The 13,024-nt window shown below is 39.2% G+C and overlaps 1 protein-coding gene across 1 annotated transcript in view; it reads left to right on the plus strand.

The window, feature by feature from the left end:
* Positions 1 to 13,024, plus strand: part of MOB1B (MOB kinase activator 1B) — a 43,320-nt gene that overhangs the window by 15,458 nt on the left and 14,838 nt on the right. Inside the window, exons 2-3 of the mRNA XM_062574255.1 lie at positions 7,899 to 8,065; positions 12,374 to 12,467. Coding sequence (XP_062430239.1) covers positions 7,899 to 8,065; positions 12,374 to 12,467 — 261 coding nt within the window. The remainder of the gene's footprint in view (positions 1 to 7,898; positions 8,066 to 12,373; positions 12,468 to 13,024) is intronic.

Below are 13,024 nucleotides of genomic sequence, written 5' to 3' on the forward strand. Positions count from 1 at the left end.
AACCCATTCTTCCTGTGATTAGAAAAGAAATATCTAGTCCTGGAATTGATTTCCAAGCACTACCTTAGATTTTTGGGAGACCAGCTATGTTTTGTGAGGAGCTGGCAGTTCTTAGCTAATCCCCAGACTTGTCTGTTTTGGTTTGGTTTGTGATATTGGCAAAGCCTGTGTTTCCCTGCCAGTGAGGACAGTTGTGCTCACTACAGCTTAACTGTTTTTTTTTTTTTATATATATATATAAAAAAGTTTTGAAGTTATTTTTGTTAGATGGGAATGTTCTCTAGAAGCATGTTGCTTTTATTACTGTCCAGAATCATACCGTGACAGTTATCTGAAGAATTTTACACACACAGACCTTTTTCTAGGTGAGAGCTATTCAATTCCACACTTGCACATGCTCTATTTATACGTACGCTTGTTGACTTTTAGCTCTTAGACTGTGTTGAACAGTCTTCACATACTTTCTAATGTTCAGTTGTAAGGCAGTATCGTACTGTGTTGGAGCACCTCCAGTCTTCTGAATCTGAGTTGGCTGGATGGACAGCGCCATATCTCATTTGGAGCTGTTAGCCTGCCATGTTCATGGGGTTTCATGGTTACCTTAATGAAAAGTAGCGTTAGGGAGTAGAACTGCATTCCGGAAATTGTGTACAGGTGTCCACAGTTAGGCCCTGGATTTTCTTATCCTTTTGGATGCTGTATGGTCCTGGGGTCAAAACAGCAAAATGGCTCACTTTCCCGGCTAGCTCCACTATAACCTCTGTGAACAAGGGATTGAAGCTTCGTTACTGTCTTTTTTCTTTTGGATGTTGATTGTTACGTTGTTTTTCCTAAACCTGCTGCATAGTGGCGCTTCAAAGGAATGCAAAATTGTGGAGTACTTGCCTGCTGAATACTTGCATTGGATTGTCACCTCCAAATTAAACAGAACTGATGAGACAGGCTTATTTTAATGAGTGGGAATTAGATTGAAAAATTATTGACTTCTGATATTGTAAGAACTGAGATGTGATGCCTGGCTCACAAACCTTCTCTCTTCAGAAGAGAAATGTTGTGACTACTCAGTGTTATAAATAGAAACGCTCAAGTTAAATCTTGTCAGTGTAGATTTTGAACATGTACTATTTAATTTTTCCTATTGTCCTCCTGATGCTTTGATTGTCATGGAGAAAAAAACTTTCAGGGGCTGGAATATTAATTTGGTTTCTAAAATGTAGCTGGAGCTTTTATTTTAATTTTTATGTTGGTATTTTGGCTCTAGGAAACCAGTATGGTCGTACTCCAGTGGGTCTAACCTTAGCATGATGTTATAACTTGAAGTCCAATACTATTGTTTGAAGGCTGGAAATGCTTGCTTTTCTGGTGCTTAGTTCCCACCTCACAGTGTTTCTGTATATCAGGGTTTAAAAAGAGTTACAGCAGGAGAAAGGAGACAAGGAGATACGGAACTGAATTTTGAGGACATCTCTGATAAACTTACTTGTTGGTCTTTGGCAATGAGTCTCTACCTCAGCTTCCCTGTATATAACAAGATGCTAATGATACCTACTTCAAAGATACTTCACAAGGATTAATTAATGCTTGTGAAGGCCTTTGAAGATGAGAAAGCAGGTTCTGAAATACTAAAAGTTTCCATGCACCAGGTAAATGTTCCGTGTGAGTTCTGCTTTTTCAGAATCTCTCGAGCACCTCCAAATGCTGGTTTAAAAAGCTATTTTAAGAGACTTGCTTCAGTTGGACCATGGTGGTGAACACACTTTGCAGGCGTTGAGTCATGTAGCCATACTTGCAAAGTTAGTTATGTGGACATTCCCCTAAGGAAAGAAATAAAGCTGATATCCCATGGCCTTAGTTGTTTATACAGTTGAGAAGAATGTATGTATCAGGTGCATCCTGAAACAGATGCTATTACAGTATATTCTGTTTATTCTTCCTCAGGGCAAGTTTCTGTTCTTCCCAGCATTTGACAAAACAGTCCACTCATGAGTGTTGCACGATGTGATTTATAGCACTTGTAGCAGTGTGCTCTTGAGCCTCCATGTAGCCTGTAACAGATTGGAAAAGTAGTGGTCTCTACCTTCCGTGGAAGTTAAATACTTGTGATATTTTAAAATGAGATCATTATGTCTTGTAAAACATGTCTACTTTGTATGTGATGCACAATTAGTTATGCAGGGTGGGTGGGAAGGATTATCAGATTCTTTTGCACCTTCTGCTGTGTGATATCTCCTCTTTCCGTTCTTCCGTTTTCCCAGCAATGCAGTAGGGTTTCTGGGCATTTTGTAAGCATTACACTAGTCTGAGATGCTCTAATGCATTGTCATTGAATTATGGGGTAACCTGTTCTAGTCTTTTCATAAAAGAAGAATTTGGGGAAGACAGTGGAGTATTGTCAAAATTTCAGTGATTTAGGATGTAAGGAGGCTGCGGCATGGATAGGTTGGCAGCCTCTGTAAAGGCAGTATTTGGACTCTGACAGGCATCAGTATGCTGGATCAGGAAGCACACTAGATTCAGGACCAGGTTTTTGCTTTTGAGTATGGACTATACACAGCAGTACAACAGTAGGTAAGTTAGCTCTTGGTGAGAACAAGCTGTAAGGTTTTTGTTCTATGCATAAGGACTTTTAAAGTTCTCTGTTTTAATTCATATTTCCATGGATATGCAACAAGCCTTACAGAAATAGGTAAAAGGCTCCAGTGGAAGACTGAAGTGTTCAAGGTATCTTTTGTGCGAGGAGGTCCAAACCAAGCCAGCTGAAGTGCTTCCCTTAAGAGTAGGAAATGTAAGTAGGGATTTCTCTTCTGAGGCTTCTTTCCTCCAGTTAAAAGGAAATATAGCAAGAGCTTTGGCTGGACATTTAGTTTCTTTGTTTTTTAAAGGTTTGCCAGTGTTGAATTTGAAGCTGGACTGGGTTTGTTCGGGCATCTAGGCAAGTGTGGTGTAAGCAAGATGCCCAAGAATTCTCTTTTCTTCTGGAGATGAGATTCTGCAAACCTAACACGGACCAGGCTGCAGAATCTGTGTCACTAAAACCCTCCCTGTCAGCAGATGACTAAATAAAATTACAGCTTTAGAGGAAGTTTTGTGTTTTTGCTTACAGGCGTGTGGTGACGTCTTTGTGAGGCGAAGTGGCATGTGGGATTCCGACAGTGGGAAGCGCTTGTGGCTCAGAGATGTGGCTTCCTAGCGAGCCTTTGAGGCTCAGCTCGACTGAACGAGTAATTACTTTAACCACATTGCCTGATTTAGTGTTAAATCAAACTGCATCTGGCACTTCTGTAATTGAACTTACCTGTAAAAATAGAAGGGCACAATTTTCTAGAACTGTTGAGTGTGGGAGTGAAGTGAGCTAAATATCCTTGGAATTGCATGAATTTTGGGGGAAGTCAGTTACTTTTGGAAGAATAGAAATTTGATTTTGACAACTTCAGAAGATGACACTATGTTTTCTCTATTTCATGTCCTTTTAACGTCTAAGGAAAACGAAATCTTCAGTGTGGTGTTTCAGGGAGATTTACTGTCCCCTTCCACTTCTGCAATAATATAACATTTTGAAACTGAAGGAGAGTTCAGGGACTAACAGGGAAAGGCAGGTGCTACCTACTACCTCTGAGCATTTTAAACTCTCAGGAAAAAAATAGTCCACAGATATAACTAATTCTATTACGAAATATATATGAAAATCAAATGTCATACTTCATGAAGACATGTATTACTATGTGAATTGAATGGCTACCAAACAAAACTTTTAAAATGTACAGATAGTTGAGGCAATAGACTCGGAGCAATAAGACTTTCTAAATCTGTTTCATACAAACCAGCTTGACATACTAACTTAAAAAGTGATTTTATTTATTTATTTATTTATTATAAGGTGTTCAGTTCAGGTTTGGCAATCATAGTATAAGAAAGCAAGAATAAGACAAAGGCTGTTGTGTTCAGGATTTAGGGAGGAAGCAGGATTACTTGATAAAGGTAAGCATTTGAAGGGATATTAAAGTTATGATGCCGAGATATAAATAAAAGAGGATGGTGTTGGTTAAATAACAGGAGAGCTTCTGGAGTAATAAAGTAGTTGAAACCATGTTTGTGGAGGCATTTACAACTAGACTGCCCCAAAGCAAACTTATCCTATGAGGATTTTGGCTTGGAGAAGCTGTATTCTTGTGTCTCTGAACTCTATCAGGAAGTGTGCCACATGCAGTTGGCTGACTTCTTGCATGGTTAATTTCACAAACGCATGGAATTTTGATTATTTATTGCCAAAATTGCAGATATTTCCATAGCACATGATGATCAGCAGCCTGGATTTGCCCTAGTTACTTTCCTTTCTACGGTGACTGTCTTCTCACTTCACTATCTTTTGCATAAGACCATTTCCTGCTGTTTTAGGAATGGCTGTGTTGAATTAGAGAAGTAATGATCAGAGAGATAGTGGAGGCAAATACAGGTATAAAAGCAAGGGATGGCTTATTTGGAAGAGCTGATGAGACCAAATTGTTGTGCACCTTGGTTTCTTGGTTGGGGATTGGTTAGCTTGTGGGGAGAAACTCCCTGTTTATGGGAAACAGGATAGCAGAGATTAAGTGATTTCTAATGACTTTCCAACATGTCATGCTTTCTCTGCTTCCTTGACCAGAAGAGATCTCTCTAGACATTCAACAGGCCTGCAGTGACATTGTTTATTATCTAGCAAGGTTGTGATCTGGACAATGTGAATCTTTATTCTTGAGTTTTCTCAAAATAGACAGTGCTCTTTAGGAATTTTCTTCACATGCTTTCCTTGGGCCTTGTTCTAGATCCTTGGCACCTCTGTTGGCTTCTTTTGATTACACCAACAGAAAACTTTGCTTGGTTTAGTTATGGAAAAACCTTCCATCTGCTATTGCTTTGTATGTTCCTATTCCATCTCCTCCTGCTGAACAAAGACTTTGCACTGAAGCTGTAAGTGGGGCGCTGCCCTTTTGACGGTAGATTTTTGACTGCTGGCTTCTCTGAATCTAGAGCCTCGTGGTAAGTTCTCCCTCTGTCTTGATGGAGCAGCTTTTCTCGTCAGGCACACAGAGCTCCATCCACCCAGCAGTCTGTAGAGTGAGCTTATAGCTCTTGCCTCAGGCAACTGCACCAGACCAGTTGCAGTAGCTATGTTTTTCAGTCATCTTCGCTGTATCTAAGTAACAGCTCTCTGAAAGAGCAGCTGACGTAAGCTTGGCCCTGAGAGAAGGTGGGGGAAAGAGAAAGGGGGAAAAGTGAATCTTTTATTTTCTTTTCTCATATGCAATGAATTAATTAGCTAAGTTTTGGAGAGGTTAAGTGCTTAGAAACTTTGGGCTTACTTTTTGTGAAGGTACTGGGAGCTGGTTTCCGTAGTGGTTGAGATACGCAGTTAGAGCAAGATCTTCTGGGCAAGTCAGAAAGTGATGTTGCTGGTCTTCATCTTAGGCTGTTTTTCTTCTGCTTAAATTAACACACGTGCAAAGATAATGGTACCTGTCTCTCTTACTCTTGTGCACATGACCTTGTGTCAGCCCTCTCCATGCAGACATATTGCCAAATGTCTTAGATTGTATTTTTACTCCCTCTGTTGGCATCTTGGCTATAAAGGGTGTGTGTTCCTGAAGAGAAAAACCTGCTTCTCTAACAGTCAGTTATATGGGGGAGGTTAACGGCTGCTTTTTCTTCTGGATTGGTTTGAACCTGACTTGGCAACAAACGCCAGGTGGCTGGGGGGTGGGAAAGGAAGGGAACTCCTTGAGCCGCTGTAGCTTCTCACTCCCACTGGGATGCAATTATTTTATTTAAGGTTTGAATCTGGTGTCCTTGCTTAGGGTAAAATGCAAATGACTGAGTGCGTGTTAGAAGTGTCCTGTAACAGACTATCTGGGAGCCACAGATTTTCCTGCTTCTGGCTCCTAGTTGCATTTAGTAGCTGATTGCAGTAGACACTAGTAGTAGACACTGTCCGGTGCCGTTCTAGCACCTACTATCCATCTGAATTATACCCTGTCCTGTGCGTAATCCTCTATACCATCCAACAATTCTTTTAAATCCGGCAAAGTGCTTTTTAATGAGGGTTAGAAAACAGGATTGCTCTTGAGGCCTGGGAAAAATGATGCTGCTTTGTGGCAAGGGAATGCCAGAGTAGAATCAGTACCACTTAGATCTCTAACAGCCAGCTTTGTGGCATCTGGTCTGTATTCAAGGATCCTCCTATAAGGAAGGAGATGTTACCTCCCCAAAAGAACTTGGGAAGCTCGTTACTTATCTCCAATTTCAGTATGTTTTCTTCTTACCCTGCTCTTGCTAAGATTTAAATGGAGGCTTAATTAACTGCAGATAACGTTGTCACATGCTCGGCATGCAGTATGTTCTCTTGATCACCTGTCACGTGTCTTGGAAAGAACAATATTTTTGATATACTTTAGCGTGGATAGTGTCTCTGCTAGATCCGTTAGCAATTAGGATTTTAGAAATGTGTGATTTTATTTTTTTAATTTTATGTTGTATCAGGCTGCAGAGTGGTGGTGGCGGGGAACAAAATGAAAAACAAGTTTTTTGGAGTGTTCTCTGTGACCATGAGTTGCTCCAAAGATCAGCTACAACCCTTTCATGTTTGATTATGCAGTTTAAACACTAGGTGAGCCCTGGAGCACTCTTATCTTCCACCTCTACCCCAAAACAGTTTTTTGTACCACTTAAAAAAGAAAAAAAAAAAAAAGAAAATAAAAGAAATTCAATCCTGTGGAGAGCTGTTGAAAAATTGGCAAATACTTGGTAACAAGAAATGAAAGTTGGGCAATGTTTGTATTGAAAATTCTGTGGCCTGGGTTTCACTGCTTTCTGTCTCTTCAGTTTTCTTTTTCCAAAAGAAAAAATTCACAAATATTGGCTTATCTGATGCTTTTCTTCTGTAAATATTTGGAGTTCTGTGCATCTCATGTTTCTGTCATACTAAGGGTTAATATGCTATTGGAGTTCACTGTCATCGTTTAACATTCAAATATCTAAACTTTTTACTAATTCAGTCCTAATTCAGTCCATGTTTTCCAAACAAATTTATAGTTAGGAAGATGGTTTTCAGCTAAAGTGTTTTCATATTTTTGAGCAACTGCAATTTAAAAACTAAGTTCCTAAATAACATCAGATACTTGTAAAGTGTATTTTGTGTTGCTGTTTAAACCCCCCCCCCCAACTTTTTGACACAACTATTAGGATCTAACGCACCAGTGGTAAACAGCTAAGATACTGTTTTGAATTAGGTAAGATTCCAAAGCATGTGCTTTTCCAAGTAATAGCTGCTTATTTTCAGTTAATTAATAGTAACCTTATTTAACACACCATAGCTGATCTGAAAAGAGAGAAGTCTGGACCAGCTGATCTTCTGCATGTGTGATGACTTTTTGTGTCTCTTGAAGGCAGGTGTTAGAAAGGACCTGGGTTTTTCTGTTACTCAGTATCCTATATCAGGGTGACAAGCTTCATGACTGTTAAGGCTAAAGATTTTTATTTAGCAAGACTATTGCTCTTGAAATGTAACTATTGAAATTCTGGGGATTTAAATACTTTTTTTGGTTCTGTCTTGCCAATTTGGTGAGAGAGACAGAGATGAGTATCTAAGCATTCCCTGTTGTTCAGCTGCCTTAACAGTAAGTGACCTAGCTGAGAATACTGGCTAGTGGGGAGTGATTTAATTGCTTAAAAAAAAAAAAAAAAAAAAAAAAAAAGTAAAGGCATCTGAAACTTACCTGTGTTGGTTTTTGTTAAATACTCCTTTTCTACATGAAATTTGAGGAGTAGGAAAAGTGTTCGATGCTAATCTTGCAGTTGTACTTCCTTCCTTCCTTCTTCCTCTCCCTTCTCATAAGTTCTCTAAATATTTGCTCTCCCTTTTGCAGTGGTAGTCGCTCTTCTAAAACCTTCAAGCCAAAGAAGAATATTCCAGAGGGGTCTCACCAGTACGAGCTGCTAAAACATGCCGAAGCCACGCTTGGAAGTGGTAATCTTCGAATGGCTGTTATGCTTCCAGAGGGTGAAGACTTAAATGAATGGGTTGCAGTTAACAGTAAGTTGGCTAACCTATCTTTTGTGAGGGGGACACTGAATGTGGACCGACATTTGCTGAAGGACACCTGTGTACTTCTTTCTAGTGTAGTGGGCTCTTCTGTCCTGCATACACCACTCTGCACTATGCTGCAGTTGGGAGAGGTGAATGTCTTCTTGTTTAGAGCTGAGAGCTGCAGAGTGGCTCACTGAGACAAAAACTCTTAATGCTCCATATGGTAAAAACATGTTTCTAGTAACAAAATAATTCTTATTCTTAGTGGTTAAAGTCTGAGCGCTTGTTCACAAACAAATGCTGAGGTAGAAATGCCAGTGCTGTTTTTAGAAAATGGCATGTCAGTGCCTTCTTAACGTGTTTAGTCTAGCTCTTCCTGCTAGGGTTGTTGTTCAATGGTATAGTCAAGTCTCTGCATTCCGGCTTAAGACCTTACCTTAGCTAAATGCTGAGGACCAAGTCTGAAGCACATTAAGACTACAGTCGTATGTATGGCTTGGCTTTCCTTTTGTCTATAGCAAACACAGATCTTTGCAGTATTCCTAAATTTAGTTCCTTGCTTTGCTTCTACCACGTTGTCAGCCTTTGCCCTGGTAAACTTTTGACTTGATTATTTCAACTTCCCATAAGGCAGTTTCTCATAGCTCCATTTTCTCAGCCGGGGCAGGCCAAACAGTGATGCCGAAATGAATGCTTTCTGATTGCTTTAGCAAGTTTCCTCCTCCTTCCTCTCCCTGCTTCATGAATTTGTTGCCTTTCTTCTGGCCTAAAAGAATGGATTAGTGAAAGTCCTATCATCCTGTGCAGGATTTTTCCACAAACCCTGGGCCCAGTCTGGTTATTCTCTGGTCTTTTGTGTAATTGACTTTATTGATTGTACAATGTTAATTGTACACTGCAGTGCAGTATAAATTGTAGTCAAGATAAATGTCTTCTAATTATTTATTTTATGTGATTCTTTCTGTTTCTGCTTCTATTTGACATGTTTGGGAAGTGAAACTGTCATATTGACCTCTACCTTCCAATTCTTAATTAGCCATGTAGTGCTCTGGTATATGAGCTGCCACTGTTTGCGGAGAATGTTGAAATTGTTGACACCATTCTCAATTAAAAAAAAAAAGTTCACGCTGCCTTGCAGAACAGTCTAAAGAAAAAACAGCCCATTTTTATGAGTAAGCTTTACTAAGGACCTTCATATATTGCTTGCAACCTTCTGCTTTTTGTGATCTCTCATTCCATGTCTTTTCTTTCCTGTGTGGCGGTGGTCTTTTTCCCTTCTCAAAAGATTTGACTGCTAAATTAGCTGGGTGGGGAAAGGCAGTGAAGCAATTGACAGAAGTGCCTTGTGCTAACAGCTGTGTTTTCTAGTGAAATGATCATCTTCCATGCCTCAGTGCAGCAAACTGGGGGGGAGGGAGAGGGCTTTTCTTTTTTTCCTAGAAGTGATTAACCAGCTTGATCAGCTGCTTCCTTGACTTAAAGTATCCCTCTGCTACTCCCAATATAAATTAATGGTAACTCTAAGCCTCTTCCATTGATCAAGGTGTCTAATAAGTAAATAAAAGCACTACTTACGGTGGTTGGTTTTGTCCCTCATGTACTGAGAGTGCAGGCACAAATGTTCTCTTCCTTTCTAATTCTTGCTCAACCCATAGCCTTACTGATGTTTTTCGGTAATGAGTTGGCTACATGTGGATTTTTAAAGTATGTATTTTCAAACTGAAGAATTCTAAGGTAAGAAATGTATCATCAGTTTCTTCTTAGTTTCATTTGAAATCCTCTTGATTTCAAAAATATTAAAATCTCTTTCAGAAATACAGTACACCTATTACTTTAGAATTGATGAAGGTGAAAAAGTGTCTGGAAAACACAGACATATTTGGTGGTAGAAATGGGAGTATTTCTTAAATACACCAATGTGTACTCTTCAAGTAAAAAAGCACTTAGAAAGGGTAAACTAAACCCTACAAACTTCAGAACCATGAGTAAAAAGAGGAAATGGAAATGCATGCAGGCACTGTACTGCATTGCACATTTTGGAAAGGAGGTGCTTACATTTTTCATGTTTGTCAGACACTGCTGGCTTTGGCGGATGGGAGATGTGTCTCCTGCTCTTATGAGAATTGCAAGAGTGGGCTTCACAATAATCAGTCATTGTGTCAAAGTCTGTGGGTTTTTGAACATGCTTGCTTTGGGGCAAATGTTGGGCTGTGGTTTCTTTTGGAAATGGGAAATGGAAACTTAATTAACAGTTTTTCTGTACAATTAAGAAATAAGAGCAGTGTATAAGTGCTTCTTGCTGTGTTTACTGTGTTAAATACCTCCTCTCCCTGCCCGAATAAGCTTTAAAAGTCCATATCCTCTGTAACTTTTTTCTCAACCCTCTCCAGTTTTTCCTTTTGCTATTTTCTGCTGTTGCTTTTTTGAGAGGAGGAGGGGAGTTTGTTGCTGAAGATGAACTCCAGTGGGTGCATGCCCTACCAATATTTACTTGCTTTTTTGATACCAGGAAAGTGTCATGACGCAGTTGTATCTTGTATTCTGCATCTGCTGGACAATAGCTGTAATTTGCTGCCATGATGTGTATGTAGTCTTCAGTGTTTATTCTCTTGAAAAGTCACTGAGGGGAGCTAAAGTATTTATCCCTCCCTTTTCATCACTCTATTTCCTTTCATGGTACGTGGTATCTGTTGGTGCCGAAATTCAGGATGTTGGCCTACTTTTCATTAGAAGACATGTATTTCTCTGTAGATTTAAGTAAAGGACATGGATTTGGGGTGGCTACCAAGTAACACAAGATAGTTTTGACTGTTCTGTCACAGCCACAACACTGACTTTCCTGTGGTTCAGTACCAGATCAAGAAGAGTGTATTGCTGCTCTTAACTCCACAATGTTCTGCAGATTGATCATATGAGAATATGCCATGCTGCAAGCTCAGACAGACTGTGTGCCGGTTCCTCACCACCAGGACTAACCTTGCAGACATGACTGCCAAATGAAGCTTCTAGCTGTACGGGCTCCTGTTGTCCAAGGTGGCAGGCCCAGTGCCCTTAAGAGTAAGGGGCAATGTAGCATGAACTGGGCATTAGGACGTTAACCTAATTTTTATATTACATATAGTCCCTTTCAGCTTGAGGGTATGCTGGTGTAGTCGTGAAATTTGTAAGGCACTGTGGGTAAATAAAAGGAGCTGGATTCCTCAACACTTGATCTGAATGTTCATATGATTGCTAAATTTCATCCATGCATAAAAATGAACAAACAAGGAAACTAAAGCCAATTCCACCAGTCTTAAGTTCTTGTCTGTTTGTATTACTTGTGTTCATGCAGAAGCAGAAGTTTTGACAGCTGTTTATTCTAGGATAAGGGAAATAATATTTAGTGCAACTATTATTCTGGAGCCTTGTCATGCATTTAGTTAGTGGTGAGAACTTAACCCTGCCTTGTTTAAATTTTACTTCCTAGTGCTTCCTGTTGGTCTCTCTTAAATTTCACCTCTGACATCTACTGTTTGAAAAATATTTTGAAATGATAAAACTTTCGTATCAATACCTTGGTAGTGCTCTGTGCTTCCCAGCAGTTGTGAGGGGGTGCATTCATTAAGGGGAGATAAAGCTAATTTATAAAAACTGTTTACAGTAGTCAACTGTAGACTGTTTAAAAAAACTTCAGCCAAGAGAACAGTTTTTTCAAACATGTAATAAAACCTAAGGAAAAAACCTCAAAAGCAAGGCCCAAAAGGATAGTTTTAAAATGAGGAAATTTTGTGGACTAACACATTCATTGGTAATGAATTGATAATCTGAGGAACAGAATTCACTTGATACTAACTATGTCATGCCTTCTATACACCCTTATCCTTCTCCTTGTGTGTAGTGTTTTAAAGTCTTTTGGGATATGAGGCCTGAGGGACGTTTGTGTCAGCTAATAAGCAACAGTTCTTTCTATTTGGAAAGTTTATACTTGAAAATCTTTGTTTTATTAGAAACTTGCCAGTAGAATTTGGGATTCTAACAGAATGCACCAAACATTTGGAAGAGGAAATAACTCATTTTCTTTCTCTCTGAAATGAAGATTTTGCTACAGTGAAAAGTGCAATAGCTCTTGCCAGAGAATGTTCAAGAAAGTTAGTTGGTAGTCATGTTCCACATTTCCTTTATATTATATCTTAAAAAGCCATAACAAAGCTTTTATTATTATTAAAAAAAATACAGGCTCATCTTCAGCATTGTGTGTTTTGCAGTTGAAGCTGCAGGAAGTTTGCTTTGCCGTTACCCTGCAGAGTGATAATTGATATTTTAAATGCTTTACAGCTGTCGACTTCTTCAACCAGATCAATATGCTGTATGGAACCATTACAGACTTCTGCACAGAGGAGAGTTGTCCTGTGATGTCTGCTGGCCCAAAGTAAGATTATTGTTTATAAATCAGTGAGAATGTGCAATTTTGGAGGTTATTCTGCATGTGAAAACTGGAGACTAGCTCAGTTCTTTAAATGCTGAATATAAGATAACTTCTGTGGGTGGAAAGGATACCTTCTCTTTTTACCCAAGGAAGGAAAAAAGCTTGAAGCTTTGTAAGAAAGTGGAGAAGGAAAGGATTTTCTCATATTTATTTTTATTTAGCCTGGGAAATAGCACTACTGTCAAATTTGTTCTTTTCTTTCAGTTCAAGTATGTTACCGAGAGCTTCCTAAATACAAATTTGAAGCTTTTATCTGCAAGTGTTTAACTAGGGTGATTTCTTTTAGGTGTTCCAATAAGTTTTATAAAAAGAAACTTAGCTACAGTTTTGAGCAGTTTGAATAAAAATCCCCTATGCTGTCACTCAGTTAAGTTTCACTTCCTTAGTTCTTGTTTATACTTTTGTACAGATTTTGAACATTTGTGTTGTTGCTTGCTCTCTACTGCTTTGGGTTTTCCGAAGTGGAAAATACCTGCATTTCTAAGTGAGTGGAGAGAGAA

The sequence above is a fragment of the Rhea pennata genome, chromosome 4, assembly GCF_028389875.1.
Source record: "Rhea pennata isolate bPtePen1 chromosome 4, bPtePen1.pri, whole genome shotgun sequence".
Taxonomy (NCBI): Eukaryota; Metazoa; Chordata; class Aves; order Rheiformes; family Rheidae; genus Rhea; species Rhea pennata.